Here is a 27,878-nt window from a genome sequence, read left to right on the forward strand (position 1 = left end):
CTTCTTCACAATAGACTTGCCCAGGCCGTGGTATTTTGTGGAAGAGCCACACTCAAGGGGCCAAAGAGCCGCATGTGGCTCACGAGCAGCAGTTTGCCGGCCACGGGTCTAGGTCAATGACCCTCTCCTTTCAGAAGAAGACATATAGAGTTTGTATACACACAGTGGCTATACTTTTTAAAATCTTTTTATTGACTTTTAGAGAGAGAGGAAGGGAGAGAGAGGTGAGAAAGAAACATCGATAGGCTGCCTCCCAAAAATATCCTACTGGGGATTAAGCTCCCAACACGAGCATATGCCCTGACCAGGGAATCAAACAGAAACGCCCAACCGAGTCACACCGGCCGGCCACAGTGGCTAATCTAGTACTTTTTAAAAATTGTGACGATGCCTACAAGGATAATTTTTAAAATCATACCACAGCTCTATGAATATTTATGAGAGGCAGAGATCATTTTATGTCCTCATGTTTGAAGAATTTTATTCATTAAATGCAAAGCTTTCCACACCACCTCTCCCTCCTCCCGCAATGATGTCTTAAAATGAGCCTTCTATTCTATGGGTTGGCCTTTGTTATTAACTGTCCTGGTTCCTTCATTGATAGGTATGTTTTCTTGCAGATGCATGCAGAACACGGCGGATGGCCCTTCTGAGCACGTAGAGGATTACCTCTGTGACCCAGAAGAGATGCCCCTGGGTTCCAGAGAGTGCAAATTACCGTGTCCTGAGGATTGTGTGATATCCGAATGGGGTCCGTGGACTCGATGCACTTTGGTGAGACGATTAGCCATTCATTAATATCGAGGTTGCTTAATTCATTACCACTAACGTTTTAAAGACATTATTCTGAATTACTTACCAAATTAGTTACAAAGCAAGGTGTATTTTCTTGGCTACTTTCTTCTATGACTGTGCCATGTGAAGTCAGCAATATTTCCACTCACGCTAGAACAGCTTGACCTCTTGCAAGCTTTGTACTCCACTATCCTCCTCACCCAGCACAGAAAGCCTGCAGATGGGCTTACAAATACACAGCGGGTTAAGAACTGCCGTGGTGATAATGACTCCCTCCAGGTAAAGGGACAAAGAATAAACCTCTAGTAAAAGTACTTTAATGGTGTCAGGTGATTGTCGTCCCTTGCTTTTTGCCCAGTCCATTTTACTTAAATTGTAGGAATAATCTTGCACTCAGTGGGGGTTCTGCAGCAGGAGTATTGACACTAAAGCACAAATGATCCTGGAGAGAGAGGGAGTGGAAAGAAGGAAGCTGTGCGTCAATGAATCTCTTTCCACACACTGGCTCTGTGTGTCTTTGGGCCTGGGAAGCCAGCTGAGAGTTTCAAATCACACAAAAGCTTCTAGATTTCAGCAGCCTGTAGGGGCTCTTCCAGGGGACCCTGGGAAGAGAGTAGTTTGAAACAGAACTGGCTGATGATGTAGAAAATTGGGTTTACCCCTGGGCACCTTTGTAAAGCTGCACCTTTCAAAATGGCTTCAGAAGCATAGGGAAACTGCATGAAATGTGGAATTAATTTGCTGAAATACAATACAGAACAGCGTCAAAACATTTATAATGCATGTTTTCAAGGAAAAATTAAATTTCTAGCTCAGTGTTAATATTACTAAAGGTGCTGATTAGCAGCCAAATGATAGAGCAGGAACAAAACAGGGCTAGCTGTTGACTTGGATGCAGTTAAATTGTAATAAAGAATCAACTGTTTCACGAGGGTATGCAGATGATCTCCTCATTCCATGAATGTCAGGTTTGAAGTTACTGCTCTTGTTCTTAGAAGCCAAATGCTTTCAGAACACAACTATACCAGTAAGAGAATGCAAGCCAATCTTTTACCTGCTTGTGTATTTGTGTGCATATGTATATGTGCCTTAGGAAAATAAATATCACTAACAGCTAGTTATTTACAGTCACTCTTATAATGGTTTTTTGGGACCAACAGACTATATTAGGTAGTAAGTAGATAGATAGATAGGTAGATAGATAGATAGATAGATAGATAGATAGATAGATAGATAATGTCTGTATTAGTGATCTACAATAATTAATATGACCATATGAATGTGTTGTGTACCTGATATGTGTCTATTAATATTTGACACATAAACTCTTCAGCATCTTATAGCTAGATCAGACGCTCACCAACACTTTGATCACACAGAAGAAGAAATGGAAGTGGAATGAGATTGTGCCAGTTAGTCAGCGGCCCCAGCATACTAACTCCTGCTCCAGCGCTCTCCCCAACACATTAGCCCTCGTGTGCCTGAGTATTCACCTTTCTGAGGAGTTGTGTTATTCTCTGTCAGCCTTGCAATCAAAGCAATTTCCGGCAGAGGTCAGCTGATCCCATCAGACAACCTGCTGATGAGGGAAGCGTCTGCCCTGATGCTGTTGAGAAGGAACCCTGTAACCTGAACAGAAACTGCTTCCACTATGATTATAACGTAACAGGTAGGTGGATAGTCATCTCATCACAGAGTTAAAGGCCGAAGCCCGTGTGTGTCAGCTTAGCAGCGATCCGTGAGAATTGTTCATCTTCATCCGCGTGCCTTTTGGACATGCTGCCAGAAATTGTTCTTTATTGATGACAGAGATATTTATCTATTATAGGAAGTGAAAATATCACACAAACATTAGCCCGACAGTAGATTGTGAATAGTCTAGTTCGTCCTATTTAAGACATCCTCCCACTTTGGGAAGGTGTAAGTAAGATAACTTTCCTGTGGGTGTCAGACTTACTGACAGATGCCTTTCTTCTTCAGAAGTTGTTTAATTGCGGTAACACACTGGGACAACAATTCTTCATGTGAGGGCTCTTCATAGGCATGATGGATCCGATGTAAAAACAACAGCAAGCTCATCCTTGCCATAAAGTATATAAATATAACCATTTCATTATTATCAAAGGTGCAGATAAAAAAGGATAGAAGAGCTGTTTTTTTTTTTCAGGAAAAAAGGCTTATTATAAATTCAGGTTTTTTTCTAATCCTCACCTCTTACCATCAAGGTACATACTCTAGGAAAGAAGAGCGTTGTGGGTGTATATGGCTTGGGGAAACACTGCAGCTTATTTTGGAATTTTTTAAAGTAATTTTCATGGTGATATAAAGTACAGAAATGGTTCACTGATACACAGCAGTCAGGTCGGCTTTTGTTCCTTTTGATTTTTCTCTTCAGTTTTCTTTGATGACACAAGGAAATTGCAGTTCTTGGGGATATGCCAGGTTACTCTAAAAAGAGAGATGAAAGGATTCTTTTGAAAAAGACATGAAATGAGAGAATTAAATAAATGTGACCAAAATGATTTTGAAATAAATAAGTGCATATTTTAAAACATTCTAAGTCTGGAAGTGAAACACAGTGTTTTATTTGAACATAGCCCAGTGCAAGTACTATCCATTAAAGTTATGATTATTTTGCTAAAACAAATGTAACGTTAAAATTGAAATGTCTGCTTTTATTAGGAAAAAAAACACGTTTTTAAGTGACTTTTGATCTGCAGGCCAGCTCCATTTTTACAATATCACCAAATGGCTATCAAGATGGTCAAGTAGACATCTGCCTTCCAGAATAATCCCTGTAGCGACATGCAACCCAGGCAATTCCATCTGACTGCTGATATGTTCGGAGCCGGGACCCATATGCTCTGCATGTGGGATGATTGATTGTGGGGCTTCGGAAGCAGTTGTGAATTAAATATGGGATTCGGGTCATCAGAGTTTCATTTGAAATCTGTTTCATGTATGGCCTTCTGTTCTGATGGGCTCCCTTCCTTGCAGATTGGAGTACGTGTCAGCTGAGTGAGAAGGCAGTTTGTGGAAATGGCATTAAAACAAGGATGTTGGACTGTGTTCGAAGTGATGGCAAGTCGGTTGACCCGAAATATTGTGAGGAGGTGAGGGGATGCTGTGTTATATCTTTGTGAGTAAATTCTTCCCTAATAATTTCCATTCATGCTGAGCCAAGTGACCTGGGCACCATGAAGCTCGTTGCCAGCAGATGTTTTGTTGTTGTTGTTTTACACTATTCAGAGGCTGTTAAGCACCCTCTTGACAAGAGACACTATCCAACATTCCTGATTTCTACACATAATTTCCTGTATTTTGTTCTGCTTGGAGCCCAGAGGTATGCTAATTATCCTTTTCTGAGAGAAATGCTTGGGGAACAATAAGTAATCAAGGTGAATATAGGCAATAAATCTTAATCAGACTACTCATCATCTTTGTAATTTCATTTGAATTTTGTGTTGCCTGGGACACCTGCCAAGATCCATCATTCATTCTCTCTGTTGCTAAACATTGATCGCAAGTGGGTTTGAAGCAGATTTTGATATTAGGATCGGATACCCAGCTGTGAGAGTCTAAGCACTCAGGTGTGGAGGAGAGAGAGCTTGGAATTCAAACAAAGGAATGGAGTCTGCCATTAGTATCTTTCAGGTACAAAGAATAGTCATTCTTAATTCTTCAATTTGCAGAAATAATGTCATCATTTCTAGATAGGACCCTATGCGATGTGAGAAAACAGTTGTCGGCCTTTCTTAGTTTTCATGAAGCTACACTTCATGGTTTAATTATATTGTCTGGTTTCCAAACGAAAGGGTACTCACATTCCTGAGAGGTGTAGACTCCTCCTGCGTCTGAGACCCACTGGGTTAAACGTGAACCAAGATAGACAGAAGCCTCGCTATGCCTAGAACACACAGGAAGAGCTTACGACCTCATTAGGGTTCAGTAGACATGCTGACCACGCTTCTGGCTGCACATCCTGGGGGCTGCTATATGCCCACAGTAAATTGTTCTGACTCCTAATGGAAAACTCGAGGTGAAAACATGTTAATCCATTTGATATCTTTATCATGTAGACCTAACTAAATTTCCTTATATCTCTGTCCATGTGAACAAAGCTCTCAAATGTGCTGAACACTAGTTGCCCAGTTAATAAGTTTCTCTCACTATCACCTTATAACTTAGTCTATTCATACTTTTGATTTAATTAGAAATTATATACCTGAATCACTTTTGAAATGAATAACATTAAAGTAATGGAACCATTATAAAAAAATATCATTATTATAAATGAATATTATTATAGTCATATGCTGGCTGCAGAGTTTTCTATGATCTGCTTCTAGTTGATTAATATGTCTCTTTTCTTACAAATTCACATATAAATGCTCTCCTGAGTCGGAATGAAATATACTAGTACAATGAATAAGCTCTAAGAGCTTTTTGAAAGCTAAACCCCAATCATACAAGACCAATTTTAAAATAGCTCATCTGACTACAGGACAAAGGTACAAAAAGGGTCCTTATTTCTACAGTAAAATTTAAATAAAAACCTGACAACTAATTTTAAGAATCCAGGAGGCTAGATAAGTTTACTCTATGTACAAATATTGTTATGTTTGAATACTGCAATGACGATTAGGGATTTAAATTATAACGGTCTGGCAAACACTGTCTTCAGGGAGAACAGTACTGCTCGCTGCAGGAATTGAATTAAACAACTCATATCCCATTTAGCCACCCCTATGGATGCAGTAGGATTAAATAATAGCCCTGAGAAAAGCTGGCGATCTTTTTAACTGTGGATTGATTGCCTGCCTGGTAACACATGTGTAAACCCTGCATTCAGTGCAACAGCGGTAGCCAACTCTTGCTGTTTCTCTAACAGCTGAAAAGAAAAATGGCATTACTACCCAACAAAGGGGAAAATTGGGGTTAAGCCCATCCAGTATTTATATAGTATTTTTGTCTTTGATGTTTTTCAGACATTTACTCACCTGATACCTAGTAATTGATTTCTCCTTTCCTATCCTTTGATCCCTGAGCAGATTTTTTTATTAAACACATGTTTATATAGATGGTGATGATAGATAGATAGATAGATAGATAGATAGATAGATAGATGATAGATAATAGGCAGAAAAAAGAAATGTAATAAGTGTAAAGAAAAAAGTAGGATGGGATTTCTCAGTACTGGATACCCAGAATATCTATAAACAGTCATCCTTTTTAATTTTCTAGTCAAATAAATAAGTTAGTAGTAGTTCAATTTTATGATTCAAACCCTCTCTCTTTGAAACTGCAATCTACCTTAAATATAACACATTATTTTTATCATATCACCTTAAGACTCTAATCCCCAGCCTCCCATGACTTTAAGTGACTTGGAGACTTTACGTAAGTGATATGGTAAAAATTTTCATACCAAATACTCATCTTTGTCGAGTGTTACCAGTGGAGAATATGTGGGAGCACCTGCAGAGGGATGTACACAAATCATTGATCTGAGCTTCTCTCAGTGGGTAACTGAAAGCCAAGAGCTATACTTGAACAGCAGCATAACATTTCAGAAAGATTTTCTTTTGCCACCTCATAATATATAAATTAGGTACCATAAACTGCTCCTTCATACAAAAATAAAAAAGGTCTCGAAAATCCCAAGGACTATCAGATTACATTCTGCCCTAGCCAGTTTTACTCAGTGGATAGAGCATCAGCCTGCGGACTGAAGGGTCCCAGGTTCGATTCCCAGTCAAAGGCACAAGCCCGGGTTGCCCCAATAGAGGGCGTGCAGGTGGCAGCCGATCAATGTTCTCTCTCATCATTGATGTTTCTTATCTCTCCCTCTCCCTTTCTCTCTGAAATCAATAAAAATATATTTTTAAAAAATTACATTCTCCTAACATGCACTTAAATTTTTCTATTTCAATGCTACTTTGTACCTTAGACTTTCTAAATGTTTGCATATACAGTAGATGAGTTTGAAATCTCATCTTATATTTTAAAAGTAAAATATGTGAATAAGTGTTGGAACTCAGTGCCAATACAATGGCACGATGTTATTATCTGATGAGAGAATAACACTAAGTTGAATTATATCACTGTTAGCTTGAGATCAGTTTTAGAAGAAAAAAATCTTTGTAATTAAAAAAAATATATAGCCAAAACCGGTTTGGCTCAGTGGATAGAGCATCGGTCTGTGGACTGGAAGGTCCCGGGTTCGATTCCGGTCAAGGGCATGTACATTGGTTGCGGGCACATCCCCCGTGGGGGATGTGCAGGAGGCAGCTGGTCGATGTCTCTCTCTCATCGATGTTTCTAGCTCTCTATCCCTCTCCCTTCCTCTCTGTGAAAAATCAATAAAATATATATTAAATATATATATATATATATATATGTGTGTGTGTGTATATATATATATATATATATATAAATATATATATATATAATATTAATCAAAAAAGTCTAGTGACCCAGAGTTTTTTAGAGAGTTAGTGTATTAAAAACTGATGTTTTATAGTATTTCAATACATTATGTCATTAGTTCTCAGTAGCAATTTGTCTTGAAAACCTTTCCCTTTTGCTTTTCTGTTTAACGTGCACATATAAAAATAAGTTGTCCCAAAGATACAATTATAGATCTATATATTGATGACATTCTTGGTTTTTAACTAATAGAAAATAGTCATGCTTACACTTATTTGTTCCTCAGAGAAACTCAACCTACTTGGAGATTAAATCTACTTTTATTCATTGCATATTTGAAAAGTAACACTATATAAGTATATCAAGTAAGTGGCTTCCTCCATTTAACCTATGCCTTTAGCTCCCATTCTCACTTTATATTTTTAACAGTTTGAATGTTTGTCCTCCAGATATCTCTTTATTCTATTGGGCATCTTGCTTCTTCTTCTTCTCTCCTCTCCTTTCCTGTCATCCCAACTTCTATCTCTCCCTTTCTTCCTCCTTCCATCCACCATACCTTGTGGTCATGCCTTCATGTCAATGCAAACAGGTCTGCCTCTGTCCTTTCAGCTGGGCCTGGAGAAGAACTGGCAGATGAACACATCCTGCATGGTGGAATGCCCTGTCAACTGCCAGCTGTCCGAGTGGTCTCCCTGGTCAGAATGTTCTCAAACATGTGGCCTCACAGGTTAGTTTGTCCCTTCATGAGCATGCGGCTGATGGTCAAAGAATCCGAAATAGAATGTCCCTCTTGCCTTCAGTGACATCCAATAAACTTCAGTAAGGTTGAATCGAGGTGTCTTTCTTTCCAAAACACCTGAGACTTGTTTGTTCCTCAGATCTCCTCAGGGGAGTCTGGGGTACCTTCTCCCCACAAGATACCTGCTTGCGCAACAACAACATATCACTAACGCTGCCTCACTCTGTGTCTCTTAAAGGGAAAATGATCCGAAGACGGACAGTGACACAGCCCTTTCAGGGTGACGGAAGACCGTGCCCCGCCCTGATGGAGCAGTCCAAGCCTTGCCCAGTAAAGCCCTGTTATCGGTGGCAATATGGCCAGTGGTCTCCATGCCAAGTGCAGGTATCAAATCCCAGGACGTCGTGTGGAAATGTGCGTTCTTTACGTGCGGAGACAGTTTCAGAATTATTTTTCAGAGCTGACACGCAGCGTGTTCCCTCTTAAAGATCTTAGGTGCCTCGCTATTTCATAGCTGCTTTAATTCGTTTTGATAACAAGCACTCCCTGTCCTGTATTTTGTAAGTCATCTGGAGACTGACTTGTTTTAATGAAAATTTATTTGCCTCCTTTTGGCTAGAAAACAAATACATTGTTCATCGTGTGCTCCTACAGGGCTTCTTCCCTAGGGTTTCAAGTACTTCCTTCACTGCTCATAAATCAAAACCAACGGTGCAGAGATGACTGTAAGCGAGGAGCTCACTAACGAATTATTTTTCTTTTCCTAATTAGTTATTTCTTTCTTCATTCCAGGATGCCCAGTGTGGAGAAGGGAGCAGAACAAGAAACATTTCTTGTGTAGTGAGTGATGGGTCGGTCGATGATCTCAGCAAAGCGGTGGATGAAGAATTCTGTGCTGATGTTGAACCCATTATAGATGGGAATAAAAAAATGGTCTTAGAGGAAACCTGCACCCAGCCTTGCCCAGGTAACAACAGCAAAGCATAATTTATGTTTTGATCATTTCTTACCCGGACCGGGACCAAGCTATATAGTCTGGGTTAAGGGATGTCAGCCGTCCTCGAGTACAATAATATCCGGTAACAAGCAGAAACTGTTGTGTGGATGAAGGTGGGCGCTGCCTCCTTACTGCCAGGTAGGAGTGAAGTCCAGGACCCCCATGTTGCCAGTGTGGACACACACACCCCTAGAGTTTTAACATCTGCAGGGGATGGTAATTAAGGCCTTGGGCTCATGTTTGACAGGAAAAGTATGAAAGGAAAGTTGAGAAAATAAGAATGGAAAATACAGCTATTTAGGATATCTAGACCCGTGGTCGGCAAACTGCCGCTCGCGAGCCACATGCGGCTCTTTGGCCCCTTGAGTGTGGCTCTTCCACAAAATACCACGGCCTGGGTGAGTCTATTTTGAAGAAGGGGCGTTAGAAGAAGTTTAATTTTAAAAAATTTGGCTCTCAAAAGAAATTTCAGTCATTGTACTGTTGATATTTGGCTCGTTGACTAATGAGTTTGCCGACCACTGATCTAGACGATACAAATAGAAAATAAGAGAAGCAGCATTTAAACACACAGTAGCTAGCCGAAACCGGTTTGGCTCAGTGGATAGAGCGTCAGCCTGCAGACTGAAGGGTCCCAGGTTCGATTCCAGTCAAGGGCATGTACCTTGGTTGCGGGCACATCCCCAGTAGGGGTTGTGCAAGAGGCAGCTGATCGATGTTTCTAACTCTCTAGCCCTCTCTCTTCCTCTCTGTGAAAAATAAATAAAATATATTTTTAAAAAAATAATAAAATAAACACACAGTAGCTAAAGAAAAATTTTAGTACTGATAATGAAAGCTTCCTCTGGGTCTCAAATAGGATCAACAATGAATTCATACCTAGATACACTATAGTTAAAACAGAAAATGTAGAAAACTAGAGGATTATTAAAGCATTCAGAAAGAAAGAAAAAACAGATAACCTGCTTTTGGAAGACAAAATTAGAATTATAGCAGAATTCTTCTTAGTTACAATGAAAGCCAAAAGACAATGGAATATACAGTCATGTGTCACTTAGCAATTGGGGATATGTTCTGAGAAATGCATCATTAAGGGGTTTCCTCATCGTGTGAACATCATAAACTGCACTTACACAAACCTAGGCTATGTGGTAGAGCCTATTGCTTCTAGGCTACAAACCTGTACAGCATGTTGCCAGAGGAAATTATAACACAATCTTATTTCTGTACCTAAATATACAAAGGTACAGTAAAAATATTGTATAAAAGATTTAAAGGGTACACCTGTACAGTGCACTGACCCTGCGTGAAGCTTGCAGGATTGGAACCTGCTCTGGGTGAGCCAGTGAGTGAAGGTGAAGGTCTAGGACATTACTGGACACTACCGTAGACTTTATAAACACTGTTCCACAAGCCCTCCCCCTGCTTCCTTCTCTCAGGGTCAGATATAGAACATCCAAGCTATCAGTGCTGCTCCATGAACAGGGATGTGGGCTGAATTGATTGAAAATATTGAGGAGAAACTGCTAGGCAAGGCATAGATAGTTCACCATAATAGTGACTGTCAGGGGGCAGTGAAAAGTGGCCGGAGGATCGGTAGGAATGAAAAGTCAAGATAGATAAGGGAACTTTGGGGATTGTCATGGCCATGTGGTTTGGCTATTGCATGTTGGAGCATGGTCGAATTAAGGAAATTTGTGCTTTGCATAAAAATAGAGGTCGTTTAACATGGAGAGGATGTAGAACTGAGGACTCAATATTTTGACTTTGAGAATTTGTTCTTGGTTCCATTGACCCTTTCTAACCCAAAAAGCTCTCTCTGGCATTGAATTGATGGAAGAAGTAAGATTTACCTATGCTTTACATCATTACAACCTGAAAATATTTCCAAATTACAGGGACAGACTGGCTCCACATTATCACAGAAAGCTTCACTAAGCATCAATGGCCCTTAAAACTTGTTTAAAGGTTGCTCCTGTGTGCTTGTGTCCTTGTATAAGATCAACAAGAATTTACATTTTCGTACTCTGAAGACCAGCAAGCTAGATCTGGAATGGTTGTAGTGCCCTTTGAATATGTAGTGATAGGGTGACAGGCTCTGTGCTGACACAGGTCAGTGGCTGATTGTTTGGGATATAATCTGTACACTCAAAATTGAGGTGCTCTGAGTGAGAGGGAATCTGTTGCCAAGCCCCACAGATATTGCTCCCATCAAAGAAAAAAAATTTTCCTCCTGAACCATATATCCTTCCATTTCTTACAGGAAATTCAGCTCCATTAGAATCTTACGGGACCACCATCGTATATGCGGTCCGTCGTTGACCGAACCATCGTTATGCAGCGCATGACTGTATTTGAAATGTGATGGAAAATAATCATCAACCTAAAATTCTGTCCCCAACTAAATTATCATTCAAGAGTGAAAAAATAATATTACAGATGAAAACATTGAAAGAGATCATTCTGATGCAGTGTTGGACAGGAGGGGTGCATGCAATAAAATGTGGAAAGCAAATGTTGTCTATCAAATAGTAAAAAACTAACTGGCAGACAGTGATAAGCTAATATTTAGGAATTTGGGCTTGATGCAGAGAACTTGAGGGTAGATAGAAGGTCAAAATAAACTCTATGTCAAGTATGAGCCTAAGGCCTTGAGAAAGATATGGAGGCAACAGATGACTAGTGGACTAGAAGAGAACAAACTTAACAAAATTGAAAGTGAATTACCTATATTTTACTCTCAAATGAAAATTTTTATTCTCCCAATTTGCTTATAATGATGGTAAGAAAAAAATATATCTGTTTAAGAAATGTGTTACTTTGAATAAGATCTCAAAAAATAAAAATGAGGATTTGGTAAACAAATAATGATAGGGCATAAAATATATTTTCTATATAAAAAGGATATAACTTAAGAAAGCTTTAAGGATGGATAAGTTACATTTTTAAATTTTCTAAATAGAATTAAGTGTCTGAAAGCTGAAAACTGTGACAACAAGGGTTGCCCATTCATTCACTCATCAATTTACTTATTCTTTAATAAGTAAATTATTTGAAGTGATAATAATGGAAGTTTTTATAGCTTATTATTAAGAGGAACTGAAAATTGAACAAAGCAGTAAATAAAATAACCCCTGATACCTTGAACTATGTGCTAGACTTTGAGGGCATTTCTCACTGTGTATATGTAATAATATTTGCACACACTGGTATTTTAATCTACTTACAGTTAAGAAATAATTTTTTTTTTAATCTGACTTTCTGGACCTAGGCAAAGTGTTGCTTCTTAGACATTCCCACACCTGTCAATAATAACCTTTTCCTGATCCAGTAATTACCCTGTTCCATTTCCTGCTCCCCAACCTAGTCTGGTTTCAGTTTAGATCTCACACATACTCTAATAAAATCATTTTGCTTCACAGCAGACAGAGGTTGAGGCTATGGCAACAGGTAAGGACTCTAAACAGGACCAAAGACTGAACCTTGGGGCTCTGATGTGTTGAATGGCCACATTGTCAACAAAAGCTAACCGCAGCTAAAAGTTGTAAGATTTACCTAGTCCAACACCACCTCTCCAGTGCCAATAATAGGGTCATTGTTACACCCACAACATTGGGCAGTACTGGAATTCTTGCCACGCATTGGCATATGCTTTATTGTGGAGCCTCCCCACTTATTTTCATTATACTTCCTGCAGCACGATCACCCATTTGATTATTCATCAAATGTTATTGTAGACTAGGCACGGGGCTCAAGGTTGGAGATACAGTGGGAAACAAACCTACCCTGTCCTCATAGAGTTTACCATCTTATGGAAGAAACAGTTGCTAATTCAATAATGACATAAATAAACATAAGATTAAAATATGTGGTAAATGATGGAAAGGAAAACTGAAGTATCCCTTAATAACATAGAATAGGGCAAACACAGCATTCTAATTAAAGTAATTACAAATCCAGGAGAAGGCTGTTCTTCTCTTATAAATTACAATTTATTCATTTCAGTTCCTCCGGTGATAGTTTCCTTCAATGATGGGTTTTGAAAGCGAGCAGTATGTGAACTAATATGCTTTAAAGAGAGAAATACTGAAGTAGGAAATGCATTTCACATACTTAATTGTCATATCTTTGGCAGGCATAGTGTAGTTTATTATGTTGATGGTTTATATAGTCAAAATATAGAAATATTTTCAGTAAAGACAATGCCTCACTCTCATTATTAAATCTTTGAGTCCTGACATGGATTATTTAGGGGGTAGTTATGATATCATTCACAGACTATTTTTAAACAATTTATTGAGATTTTTTTACAAAGCACATGTGTCGAGTGATATAAGCACAGAGATAAAGCCTACTAGTAGAAAGATATGTTTATATTCATGTAGTTTACAATCACTGAGGTGAAGTTATATACATTCATATTGACAGGGATTTTTCCATTTTAATAGTTTCTTCTGCATAATTAAAAATTGAGTTACCCAAAAGTAGCATTTCCTAGGGGATAGAAATGTTTCTAAAATGTTATCACACTACTTAAAAATTCTTACTAAGTCCTTTTTCCATAGCACTTCCAAAATTTATAAGAATTTTCTGCCCTTCAGGATGACACTAGATAGAGAATTAATGACATACTATAATAAAGTCTACAAAAAATTACCCCACTTTACTATTATATGTATGTATTTGTTGGTCAATAATTCATGTTTTTTCTAAGCTTTCTTAATCATGGCACAAGAAGTTTTTTCATTAATCAAGTATCCAGGCAACTTTGTGCTAATATTAGGCAATTTTAGCATAATAAAAGGCTATATGAATTATTCATGTGATATGGCTGGAATAATTAAAGTGATAAGAACCCATTGTGAATTTTTCTATCATAATTTTCTGTATCCTCTGAACAATATCACCAAGCAATCAGTCCTGAATAATGGATGTATATATGGGAAAGGTGCAAAAGGTACATTTCATTAAATCCTCCCTGTTCTCAAAATGCTTGAAGATGTTATGTTGAACACATGATACACTATGGCCCAGCAATTCCACTCCTAGATATATACCCAGTGGGCATGCATGTATATAACCTCACCAAAAGATTCGTACTAAAATGTTCACAACAGTAATATTCATAATAGGAAAAATTTACAGCTCTCCACATGCCCATCAATAGTTGAATGGATATCTAACTTGTGGTAAGTCCTACAATGAGAGGAAAGTACCGCAATAACAGTGAACAAATTAGAAGTATTATATACATGCTGGATCTCACAAACAAACATGAATGAGTGAAAGAAGCCAGACGTAAAAAACTACATGTGGCACAATTCCATATGTAACATGAGGGGGCTTTCTGAGATTCTGAGAACGCTCTGTTGCTTAATTTGGGTGTTGGTTACATGAGTATATAATCAGGTTGTGAAAACTCAGCTATCTGTGTGCTTATGTCTCTGTACATTATTGCATGCATGTTATTCTTCAAACAATAATTGACAAAAAGGGAAAGTGAATTGAAGATGTAGATCAAGGAAATAGCGTGCATTATTGCCACTCCTGCAGCTGCTCATTTGACTCTCGGCTGCACACCTCTGAGAAGAACTAGGAATAAAGCACAAATGCCGGCTTTCTCAGACTTAGACTTTAAGCTCTTTTGAAATTATGAATACCTAGGAAACAAGTTCTATGTGCATTTAGATTTTCTTTGAGGAGTACCAAGTGTTTAATAAAATTCTTTACAATGATAATGACAAGCGTGGTAGTGGGTTTTAATCAAGTATTTGCTGTCTCTTAAGAGGAGGGGAATCATAACAGACAAGCAGTAGTTTACATTTGCTAGCATTACACAATGCATAGTCCTTACCCATAACATCCACTCAGAAAATAACAACATTAATACAAACATATAAAGCTACATACAAATTTGGAAATATCAAATACTTATCTAAATATTACAAATATGACCGGCATACCTACAAGCATTGCCCAGTGGGGTTAAAAATAAAATGACTATCTGCCTGGCTATTCTTATGGATATGGGTATAAACTGCATACCTGTGTTTTGCAGGTGACTGTTATTTGAAGGACTGGTCTTCATGGAGCCTGTGTCAGCTGACCTGTGTGAATGGTGAGGACCTCGGCTTTGGTGGAATACAGGTCCGTTCCAGAGCAGTGATTATACAAGAACTAGAGAATCAACACCTGTGCCCAGAGCAGATGTTAGAAACAAGATCATGTGATGGTAAGTGGTATAATTCATGAAATATACTCATTTTAGTTTTTTTGTTGATAAGCAAAAGCCCAAGATATAGAATTTTCTGCTAAATAAGCAGAATTGGCCAAGATCTCACTTAAGATTGAGAATTGCATTAGGGTATGATTCTAAATTTTAAAGATCTATAGGAAGAAAAATATTGCCACCCTTCATAAATTAGATGTTCAATATTGTGAAAATGTCTTCCACTTTTATGGGCTAAAGAAAGCTGAGGCAATTAGCAGCTCGTTATTTGTACACCTATAACACTCCTGATCATGTCTAAATCTAAAAATATACTCAATGTATTTAAATCAAAAGAATGAATAAATAAAAAATTACAAATATACAGCAAAATGAGAGATTTTACTAAATTTTCAGAAATTGATAAATCAAATTACTGGTAAAAATTACTCTAAATGTGATACAAACCTTATTTGAATATATATATCTATATGTATATATGTATATATGTATATACGTACATACATATAGAGCTGTGCACCAAATACAAGCAATACATGACATTTTTAAGAACCACAGAGCATTAAAATGTCACAGCTTGGGAATACAAATGAAGTCTAAATGAAACAAAAATATTGCTGTGTAGTGGAGAATGTAGGGCTCAGCAAACAACTCTTTCCTTCCTGCTTGTATTTGAAAAGAATGAGTATGGCATAGAATAGCAAATAGGAGTCAAAATATCACATTTTATTAATGAAAAGTAAGAGGAGAAAGCTTAGAAGTTGGAGTAGAATGCTTAAAATGAAAGCCAAATGGTCTGAAATAGAATTATCTACCTTGTCAGTTAAATCTTCCCAAACTTACCAGATAAAACATCCCATATGTCCTGGGAGAGAAAGGTCAGGGGTTACAATAAATGATGTAATTTCCAAGTGAAAGAAAGAGAATTGTTTACCCAAAATGAAAATTAAATAAAATTACCCATCAATAACATTACAATTGAGAAAGAAATCCTTCCCCAAGCACATAGAGAAGTAAAAACTGAAAAACCACACTTTTAGAGTATTACATGTCAAATGTTGTATATTACTTAGAATGAGAACTAAAATCCTTACATGCTCAGATAGGAGGGAGAAGAGTTTAAGATTAGCTAAGCTTTTAACTCAATTAAAAAAAAAAAAAAGAAAGAAAAGAGAAACCGTATAACCAATACAGATAAATACAAATTCACTGAGATAGAAAACAAAGAAGCAAGATAATCAACAAAATCAATAGCTTGTTTTTTTACCAAACTAGCAAAATAGGCCACCTCATGCAAAATCACTGAAGAAAATTGATATTGCTACAGATAAAATAGTGTTAAGAAAAGTATCATTCTGTGAGTAAATTTTGCTAATCAATGTAAAAACTTAGACTATTTAGAATGTTATAATTTACCAAGAGTAATAGAGAAGCTAAACCTCGAATTCTACAACTATTAAAAACTCAAATCTATCAAATATGTACTCACACATGCACACAAGGTAAAACTTAAGTGACTTGAATTGTGAGGTTTGCCAAAATGTAAAGAAACATACACCTCCCGTTTATGTGAAATCTTAAGAAGTAAAACAAAGTTGAGTGTGGAGGGTGGAGGGGGGGAATGGAAGATCTCCCCAATATGACACCAAAAACACAAACAAAAATGGAAAAAATAAAAATACCTTTAAATTTAAATCTTCTACACAGTAAAATAGACCATAAACAAGGTTACTAGACAAGCCACAGACTTAAAAATGGAGAGGTCAACCAAAGGACTTGTATGCATACATATAAGCATAAGCAATAGACTCAGACATCAGCGGGTGAGGGTGAGGGCAGGACTGGGGGGATGAGGGGACAATGGGGGGATAAGGACGCATTTGTAATACCTTAATCAATAAAAAAAGACTCATGATATCAATTAATTTCAAAGGATTAATGTCTATAACAATTGTGAACCTTTTCAAAATAAGACAATTTTATACTCTTAGCACTTGAGGATCCCAAACTGCTAAGTGTTTGTTAATTTATTTTAAACTAGAGGCCCGATGCATGAAATTCATTCTTGCAGCCACAGCAGCTGCCTCGGCCCTCACAGCCCTGGCTTCATCCAGAAGGTCGTCCAGAAGGACATCCGGAAGGTCATTTGGCTGTCCAGTCTAATTAGCATATTCTGCTTTTATTATTATAAACTAGAGGCCCGTTGCATGATATTCATGCAAGAATAGGCCTTCCTTCCCCTGGCTTCGCTCCCGGCCACCTGGGAGCCAGCAAGTCCCTGCTCCTGGGCCACCTGGGAGCCGCCAAGTCCTCGCTCCCTGCCAGACCACTGCTCCTGTAGCTCCCTCCGCCCCCCTCTCTCCCCCTCATAGCAGGTGCCCCACCCCGGCTGGTCACTGGGCACCTGCATATGCAAATTAACCTACCATCTTTGTTGGGTTAATTTACATACTCACTCCTGATTGGCTGTGGGCGTAGCAGAGGTATGGTCAATTTACATGTTTGTCTCTTATTAGGTCAGAGATAATCATAAACCAACTGTATGTTACTATAAATATTTCCTGAAAAATAACTATTTTCAAAAAGAAAAAGAAAATAAGTTTAATGGCAAGCATGATCTTGTTTTACACTTTTTCAAATCTCTGTAATATGTAGCTTAAAGGAATACAGCTGGATTCCTTATCTGCTTTTGTTCAATCTATTGCAATTATAATTTAGTTTATGTACACGGTTGGGCAAAAGTAGTAGCTTTATAGTTGTTCATATGGAAAATAATACAATAATTAATAAGTAATAATAAAAGAATAAACTGTTTTGCATACTCACAACTGTAAACCTACTTTTGCCTCTCTCCCCCCGGAATATAAAGAAAATCTACCTAACACAGATGTCACCTGCACGTGCTCTAAAAGAATGTCAAAGTCACCTACGGTTCCTGGACCACACTCTAAGAGTTGCTATTCTAGAATAAAGAAGTCCCACAATTCAATAAGAAAAAAAAAGCATAGATTTCAGTAGGAAAAAGGCCAAAAGATATACATGATCAATTCACATAAGAGGAAATCTAAATGCCCCCAAACATCTTTGTTACTGTTTGATAGCTTTAGCAATCAGAAGACTGCAATTTAAAATGACAAGATAGCTTTTCACAAGACTGACAAAAATTTTAAATCTGGAAATCATAAAGGTCCGTGAGGGTTTAGAGCAATGGTAGCCCTTATTCTCTGCTGGTGGGTATGTAAATGGCCTCCTTTTAGAGGAAAAAAATGACCTACATTTAGTAAAGTTTCAGCTATCCCTACAGTGATACCCAGAAATGTCCCTTCTAGATAGTTACCTTAAGGACACACCCGGAGGCTTACGTAAGGTTGACTACTTAGGCTTGATATAATAGCAAAAATTGAAAACAACCCAAAAGTCCACCCTTAAAGGAAATAATGCAATAAATTATAGTAATTACTACCATGAAATTCTATATAGAAGCTAAAATAAACTGACTACATCTACATTAAAATCACATAGAAATAGTTCATCTGTAACATGGACTATTAAGTTTTAGAATGATTCAGGGTATAATACTTTTTAAATGTTGAGCCTGACTAAAAATAATGCCTTATAATATTTATAGTATATTTATATCAAAGGAACAGCATCTATCTACTTCAGAATAGTGGGTATTGCTGGACAGGCATGGAGGGAGATCAGAAAGGAATGTAATAGGACATCAAGTTTATGTGTTATTTTTCACTCATCAACAAGCAAAAAAGAAAAAAAAAGACTAAAGCAAATATGGCTAAATGGTAATACTTGTTAAGTGGCATGATGCGTAATTAAAATTTTTTAGTTATTCTCTGTCCTTGTCTATATGTTTGATATTTTATAATGTTTAAATAAAACATAAAATTAAAATCCAGGTTTACATGAGATAGTATAATAGCAGATATGGAAAATTACTTGGGATTTAGGTGATATCTGGAATTGTGTAACATATGGCAACTTCAGGACAACAAATTGGCATTTGCATCATTTGAGATGGCCTTTTTATCACTTTTCAACTGCTTATAAATATTTAACTAGTACTCTATCACCATGATTATCCTTCTGGACAGCACAATGCTCCTGTTAATGTGTATTGTGTCCCTGCAGATGGACAGTGTTATGAGTATAAATGGATGGCTAGTGCTTGGAAAGGCTCTTCCCGAACAGTCTGGTGTCAAAGGTCAGATGGTGTAAATGTAACAGGTAAACCTCCAATTTCTCTTTGTTCTTTGAAAGTTTTCCTGTAACCCGCATGTAGTAAGTTAGAGAAAATAATTAGGACAACAAAGACATTCAGTATTCAACACATGGTCAGATTCAGGACATCTGAGCTGTATATCTGTCTGGGACCAATGACAAATTACTTTGTTTTTTAACATTTCAGTTAAATTCTCCCACATCCAGCCATTTTAGACATTGCTGCTAGAATTTATTTAATTAAAATATTGTCTAACTCTAACAAATGATTATTGTAAGTAAATAATTCTCAGATTGTTTTTACTAGAAAATGTACATATTAATAACTCACTACATGATAAGAAATAATCAATTTTTTGTTGACTCTATCTGTTTCTGTGCCTTAAAATGCAATACATTCATAAACCAAAATCTTTTCAAGGGAATGTTCCATATAATAAAAGCCTAATATGCAAATCGACTGAACGGTGGAACAACCGGCAGAACGACCGGTCACTATGATGTGCACTGGCCACCAGGGGGCAGATGCTCAATGCAGGATCTGCCCCAGCCCACAGGCCCCAGGCCAATCAAGGTGGGTGCCAGCAGGGATCCCCCGATTGCCCCACCAGTCGCCCTACAGATTGGCTCTGATCACCGGCCAGGCCTAGGGACCCTACCCGTGCACAAATTTCATGCACCGAGCCTCTAGTGATTACATAAGTCATGATACCTTGCTTGAATTCAGAAATGTATGATTTCTATAGTTCTTTTATTAATTAACTAGAGGCCCAGTACACAACATTCGTACACTCAGGGGTGAGGTATCCTTTATCATGGCCTATGCCCTTTCGCAGTCTGGGAGCCCTCGGGGGATGTCTGACTGACGGCTTAGGGGAGCAGGCCTAAGCCATCAGTCGGACAGCCTTAGCTCTTCTGGCTGAGCAGTGCTCCCCCTGTGGGAGCGCACTGACCACCAGGGGGCAGTGCCTGTGATGAGCATCTCCTGTGATGAGCATCTGTCCCCTGGTGGTCAGTGCACATCATAGCGACCGTTCATTCTGCCGTTCAGTCTATTTGCATATCACCCTTTTATTATATAGGATAGGGAAAACCTATTGGTAAATCTCTAGCTCAGAGCATCTGAACACTCACCCAGTCTGTCCCCACACAAAAATAATTATACATCCGAAGAAGAAATCCAAGTGCAGAACTTTTGCGTGTCCTTCATACCCAAATTTACCCCAAAGAACTACTCTAATCTGCAGTGCTTAAAAGTTTCCTTATCTGAGCCCAGTAAAGGCAAGGATTCCTTTGAGGAAGGGATAAAAAAACTTGGCTCCTGATATTTAGTGAGGTGAGGCACCCTGCAAATCTCCTAGAAAGAAAACAAGGTCAGAACCAGAACCCCAACCTCAAACACATGGACCCAAAGATCTAATTGTCTCTTCTTAATTTATTTTTTATAGATTTAATTTACAGGAATCTCCATAGCATAGCAGTAGCATGAGTACTGACAGTTATCTGTTCAGGGTGACCTGCTGACTTACCGCCATTGTTTTAACCCTCTGGCAGGGAGAAAAGTAATGTGCATTTGGGTGCCTCTGAGTCTATCCACTTATAAATTTAGCTGTAATATATCCAGTAAGATAACAGGCGCAGGGATCAATGTGCTCTTTGGAAAGCATTAATTTTTATATTGAATTTTAAATTACCTGGATTTATTGAAACCTAATTACTCATTTCCTCCCTATGAAAGTGGGAGCCGGATGTCAAATGGTATTCTTGTGAAGATAAGATTTTATGTATGAGGAATCTGTGTCAAGAAACCCTTGAAAATAGCAACTCCCAGAGGACACATGCATGACCAAGAAAAGAGACCTTCCAGGAACCCTTTGCTCTCTGAGAGTTATTTTCTGGGAGAACACGCTGTCCCAACCTCACCACTCTAAGAGAAGGGGACGCGGGCCTCTCTGAACTGGAAGCATGGTAGGCGGTCCACTCAGCTCAGGAGTTGGAAATGAATGTCTACATTCTTCTTTAAGCTTTTCGGAAATACTGTTATAGCTTCCCCAGAGGGTCCTATTAGTTTTCAGTGTGTTTTGTTTCCCAAATAAGGATGCAAATAATACTTGTCTGCCTTTTCTTCTGCATGTTAAAATCTCTTGTCCCCCTGAAATTGGGGCTATTCCCCAATGCCAAGGTAAGTCAAATTTTAAAAGGCATACCTGTAGAAATCATATTTTCAATTTCTTTTTAATGCAGTATAGTATACAATATTTTTATTTCTTACTACTGTGTGATACCAAAAAGCCAATGTATAAATGATGTGTGATCAACTTTATATGCATTCCTTTTCCATCTTTTAGGAGAGATGAGATTCTCTATGAGAAGTAGACAATCCTGTAAAGTATTTTACCTACCTGGATGGATTGCTTTAATGTTAAGAATAGTTACCCTTATAAGAAACTCAAGCTGTTGTTTTCCTTTTTTTTTTCCATGCGTTTAATGATGTGACTTCCATGTGGCCATTTAACTGCAACTGCCTTGCAATGACTAACTGCTTTCATAACATTTTTTTCTATGATTATAATACTGAGAATTGGCAATAGTCACTCTGAGAAATTCCACAGGATCATCGATTCCGTACATAAAGGAAAAACTTGGCTTTGCTAAAATTCTGTTACACTGCACAAGAATGGTTTGAAACTCCGAGTTCCTTCCATGTCACTTTATGACATCTATCCCCATCTTGATCTAACCACGTAGGCACACTTGATACTATGCTGGAAGAGGAGGAAACAGAAGAGCCATCAATAGAGAGCTGCAGTGTCAAGTTGAAACAGCAGTGCAAGCACACACTTAGTAGCTATATTTGTTTTCTTTCCTGTCCCCCCAAAATTCTGAAAGTGATTTTTCTGAAAAAGAGATACACATTATAAAGAATGCATTCATGTGGTAGACCATAAATTAAAGCGATATGAAAACTATTTCCTTGAATTAATCAAGAAAGGATTTTAACTTTAAGGGAAAATTAAATCTGCTTTATAGTGCTGGACGTGGCCTCGGGAACAGTGACGGAAATAGCCTGTGTGCAGTCCGGCTTTTCCAGGTAGCAACTATACAATCACCTGCCCAACAAGCGCGTGTGGGACACCTGCTCTGCGCCGTCTCCTCTGAGTAAAGAGCGCCTCGAGTTCCTAAATACAGTGGTCAAGGTTAACCAAATATTTCTCAGGGAAATCTGTGGGAGTCCCAGCGTGGTTTAGGGTTCAAAGACCAGCCTATAACAACAGTGTATTCTTATCATCGCAAGAGATATTACTTGTCAAAATGTGGTTTTCTGTTCCGCAGGGGGCTGCTTGGTGGTTCGCCAGCCTGATGCTGACAGGTCTTGTCACCCACCGTGTAGTCAACCCCACTCGTTCTGTAGCGAGGTATGTGTGAATTCATTAGGGCAGACAAGCCAGCCTCATCATTGTCACCCCACCGCCTCTTGTGCAGTCATTTCCCTGTACAAAAGGCATGTCTTGAGGTACCTCTTTTATCAATATAAACAATTCTGGATGCCCTTGCTTCTACTGTTAGAATAAGATTGTGTGTGGTACAAAAAGTGTGTTCTTTTTTTTTTTTTTAATGTAGTGAAGACAGAAATTCCATGTAGCAAATTCCCAAAACAGTATTTCATTCAAGCCTTCTCTTCAAGTCAGGTCTGTTAGGCTTCCCAAACTCACCTGTGTGCACAGTAGACATCTTCTTGCTCTCCTGCAGACGAGGGCATGCAGTTGTGAAGAGGGGTACACTGAAGTCCTGTCTTCCAACGGGACGCTGGAGCAGTGCACGCTGATCCCCGTGGTGGCGATTCCCACCGTGGAGGACAAGAGAGGAGACGTGAAAACCAGCCGGGCAGTGCACCCCACCCAGCCCTCCCGGAACCCGGAAGGACGGGGCAGGACCTGGTTTCTACAGCCACTGGGGCCAGGTGAAGTGACTAGATGGCCTTGATGTAGAATTCTTTAATGATACATTTAACCAGTGCCAAATAATGAAAAAAATCAGCTAGCATTTTCATAGGAGCTGTTTATTATTTCACCGAAACTCATTTGTTCTAATGCTGCCATAGAATCATACAATACTTTTACTATCATTATGAAAAAAGCACTCATGCTCCAAGTTGAGAGAAATGAAATTACTTTCTTCTGAGAAAAAAACAAAACACAAATTTAGGATTGAGATTATTCAATCTCAGTCCTAAATTTACAAGTGTAATTATTTTCACATTGAACAAAGAAACCTAACAAGGAAAATACTAATTAGGGGGGGGGGGGAAAGCCTGTTATCATTCATTACAAATAAAACTATAAAGACATTCAAGAACTTTTCATTTGAGCACGGAGCAGTAATAATTTGAACTCAAAATAGGAACATTAGTAATGTGGTTCCGTGCCAAGGGGTGGGGGGGACACTAGGTAGCCAGACCAATTTCTGCGAGGCCTTAGTGTTGGCACAAAAGCTCAGAATCTATAGTAGCACCAAATATATGAGGGCAAGGAGGGAGCCTTCCTGTCTAGATGGACCATCTTGGAGCCTGACCAGACCCTTGTCATATTAGGCAGCTCTTAATGTGTCTAGTAATGGACTTGAAGCTAATGCAGGCAAAGGCTTGAAGGCCCAATGAAATGCTCTTCCTACTGTGTACACTTTCTCTCGCCAGTGGGTTCAACCATACACTTATCCTTAGAAATAAGCTGAGGGCGAGGGTGGTAGCTAAGACCATGCCACTTTTTCTCACACCAAGAGGGCTCACTAGCTCATGACCAAAGGAAATCTCCAGGCAAAGCCGGGCATAGACCCCTTTATAACTCTGTCAGAAACATGAAAGAGGAGACAGAAATTTGCATAACTAACACATCTCTATTTTTAATGCATTAAGTCAAAACACCCTTCCTGGAGAATCACTTTTGGGATTTTTTTAAAGTATTTTACATTTAACTACAGTCTTCCTAGCTTAGTAGGTTTTTAGTTGGAAAAAAACGCTTCATTTTGCAAACCTGACTTGTCTGTGTAAACATGGAAACTCTCAGGGTTCAAGATGGTGGACCAGCAAGTGGCCATTAGCCATCTTGACCTTGACTCTGAGTCCACGCGGGTCTCCTCACATCCAAACTGGGTTTTAAAAGGAGAGAATAGTATTATTGTCACACTTAGTTTAATATGTAGTTTCCCTAAAGGAAACATTTTAATATACTACAAACGTACGTTTAGACTCTGTTCTTGGTTTTTGAAAAACCCAAATGATATTTATTGAAGAACACTCGGGGCAGATGAACCCAGCAGTGGCATAGCTCTTCGTATTTCACACCCTGGCTTAAATTTTTTTAAATCTTTAGAATTGACAGGAAAGGATATTTAAAAAATTAACTTATTTCCAGCAAATGAAGTTTTAAAAAATTTCTCAGTACTGACTTGCTTTCAATGCCTTTCAAATGTGGACTAAACCAGCGTTCCTTTGCCCAATCTATAATGTAACACTAGCACATTTTTAATTGCATGTACGCAACGGAATATATATGTTGATGTGAGGACCAAATTAAGCTGGCAAAGTCATGAACAGTGTCTTTTTTTTTTTTTTAATATATTTTATTGATTTTTTACAGAGAGGGATAGAGAGTTAGAAACATCGATGAGAGAGAAACATCGATCAGCTGCCTCTTGCACACCTCCTACTGGGGATGTGCCCGCAACCAAGGTACATGCCCTTGACCGGAATCGAACCTGGGACCTTTCAGTCCGCAGGCCAACGCTCTATCCACTGAGCCAAACCGGTTTCGGCATGAACAGTGTCTTATGCTTGAAATTTGTTCAGAACAGAAAACTGAGAAGTTCAAATAGAATGAGACCAGAAAGCCAAATGAGAAGGGCCTGCCCTCTCTGATTTCGTATGCAGATTCCCCTGCTACCCAGAAGGAGAGGGTTCCTATGAAACCGTTCTTAAGCCCAAGTGGCATAAAGAGGCAGTTACCGCTAAATTACATGGAAAAAAAGTGTGAGCCGCCTCAGACCCAGAAAACCACCTACAAATTTATACCAAATATGTTTAATTATGTCCAGTTTTACGCTAAACCTCACACCCGTTTGAGCTCTCTCAGCCTTAGGACACATCTTGCTAACGGATGCACAAAGTAAATCGAGATAAAGCACAGATGCTCACACAGTTCAAAGCCCGGGCAGTTTGATGCTGAGATGCTGCGTGTGGTTCCCGGGGAAGGAGCTTGGGCCGGCCTTTCGCTGCCTGGAGGGCAAGCTGCCTCTCTAACACTCACTGCAGAACAAACTGAACGCTACTGTTGCCTTTCGCCTTTTTTCATAAAAGAGGAAGTCATCTTCGGATTTCTTTCAGCTATCAAATGCAGGTGATAAGAGATCTTTCTAGAAAAGCAAGTGTACCGTGAACTTTCAAAAAGTAGGGAATGTCTATAATAGAAAAGGTGGAAGTTATTTTGAGATCATTTTATATGTTAATCAAACTTGGTTATTTTTGCAAATGACGTTGTCAAATCAAATCGGCTCTAAAGGACTGTAAGTGTAAACTAGATAAAAGATTATTACTTCCCCAAATTGTTAAATATATTCATCTTCAGTTTATCTGGGAAAAAATGTAAAAATGACAAAGTTTATGTACAAATACCTGTCTGCATCAGCTCTTAGTTGTGGGACTTCTTTGAAATTGCATTACAGTTTTTTCTTTTCTCGTGAGCGCAATCTCAAAATAAAATGAAAAGGCAGCATTATGCACATATTGTATTTGAAGTAAAATTCAGGTAAGCAGCAGAAATTTAGACATAGTAACTTGAAATCTGAACTCAAATTGAAAATATTATTTATTGCCTTTTAATTCAGTTTTCATTGATATTCTATCTTTAATGAAGGAGCATCTAAGTCATGATAGCAGCTTTGCATTAATCATGAATTGTGCCTAAGCAATAATTCACTTTGAGTTTTGAAAGGACTTGGTCGTATGTGAACTGGCCCATTGGTCATCGTTAAACACTGTCATTTACATGCCAGACTAATGTGAATTAATGATTAATATCCATTCTTCTTAGATGGGAGACTAAAGACCTGGGTTTACGGTGTAGCGGCTGGGGCATTTGTGTTGCTCATCTTTATTGTCTCCATGATTTATCTAGCTTGGTGAGTGTTTAAATATTTCAACATCTAAGAGGAAAAAATATTTCTCTTTTAGAGGAAACACGTTCAATTAACCATAACACAGGAATGGCAAACTAATGTCTCAAATAAGTATTCCACACTTATTTAGCGTTCATCTGAAGTTCTACATAAACATAACTATAGTCCTGGATAGTCTGAAAACTACTAAATCGATGAGTCATTTAGCTTCTGAAAATGAGCCAGGGCTGCTCCAGGCCATCTTCTCAAGTACATTCTTCTTGGTTATGCAAGAGAAGACGCTGATGGTGAACAGCAGATGTTTCTATTGAATTAATACTGGAGAAAGACGTTATGGTAGTACCTGATCTTATTTAACTATCTTGCATTATTTATAAATTATGTATTATTTATAAAGGGTTCTGGCCAAATATAAATGATTACACTGTGATGTCTGTTGTTAGTACTAGAGGAATTCTATTTGGATAATTAATCCTTTACAGGATACTAACATATTTGAAGGGTTCTGTTTCAAGTTTATTCAAAAGATACCAGAAAATCAAATGTTAAGTTTGAATTTAGGCAATTAAGTAATTTAGGTTTATCAATAAGTTTCAAACTTTTTTTCATTTAAAACAGCAACATTTACAATGGAAGATTGATTTTTTTTCTCCCAATTTTAATGATTTTTTTTTTAACAGCAAAAAGCCAAAGAAACCCCAAAGAAGGCAAAACAACCGACTGAAACCTTTGACCTTAGCCTATGATGGAGATGCAGACATGTAAAGTATGACTTATCCCGGCGGCAGCCAGCTTCAGCTTTCTGACTTTGCAGTAGAGGCCGCAGAGCTATTCCAACTGTGTGGGTTAAAGCCCGTTGTACCTTTTCAAAAGAGCGTCATTGATAAGAGAGAAAATCACAGTGCCATTGGAGATATCAAGACGATACCACTTACACGGAAACCATCATTCCTGAGAGGTCTAGGAGATTGAGTTGAATACATTGCTGCCTTCTGAGAGTCTGTGTGATCTCTCATGAAACCTACCAACTGGCAAAGTACTTTCATCTCTAAAATATGGTGGCGGAAGTGGCCGTTTGGAATGCCGACTCAAGCCTCTGTCTGCAGTGTTCACCCATAGTAACATTTTAGCATGAAGAGCTTATACCAAGATCATAGGCAAGCGTAACATCACGCACACTCAACTGAATGATACATATTATTATGTCAGATTATATACCTGGTAATAAGCCATTTTAATGCTCTAAGCTGAGCAGAAAACTCATTGAGCAAATTCATCATTTG

The 27,878-nt window shown here is 38.4% G+C and overlaps 1 protein-coding gene across 1 annotated transcript in view; it reads left to right on the forward strand.

Annotated features, from left to right (window-relative positions):
• THSD7A (thrombospondin type 1 domain containing 7A) overlaps nt 1-27,360 on the forward strand; it is a 303,860-nt gene extending 276,500 nt beyond the window's left edge. The window contains exons 17-28 of the mRNA XM_054726384.1: nt 621-774; nt 2,320-2,464; nt 3,793-3,908; nt 7,834-7,951; nt 8,202-8,347; nt 8,756-8,930; nt 15,019-15,192; nt 19,336-19,431; nt 22,759-22,841; nt 23,176-23,386; nt 26,511-26,598; nt 27,276-27,360. Of these exons, the coding sequence (XP_054582359.1) occupies nt 621-774; nt 2,320-2,464; nt 3,793-3,908; nt 7,834-7,951; nt 8,202-8,347; nt 8,756-8,930; nt 15,019-15,192; nt 19,336-19,431; nt 22,759-22,841; nt 23,176-23,386; nt 26,511-26,598; nt 27,276-27,360 (1,591 nt within the window). The remainder of the gene's footprint in view (nt 1-620; nt 775-2,319; nt 2,465-3,792; nt 3,909-7,833; nt 7,952-8,201; nt 8,348-8,755; nt 8,931-15,018; nt 15,193-19,335; nt 19,432-22,758; nt 22,842-23,175; nt 23,387-26,510; nt 26,599-27,275) is intronic.
• Nucleotides 27,361-27,878: the final 518 nt, after the last annotated feature.

Source organism: Eptesicus fuscus, chromosome 14, assembly GCF_027574615.1.
Source record: "Eptesicus fuscus isolate TK198812 chromosome 14, DD_ASM_mEF_20220401, whole genome shotgun sequence".
Lineage (NCBI taxonomy): Eukaryota > Metazoa > Chordata > Mammalia > Chiroptera > Vespertilionidae > Eptesicus > Eptesicus fuscus.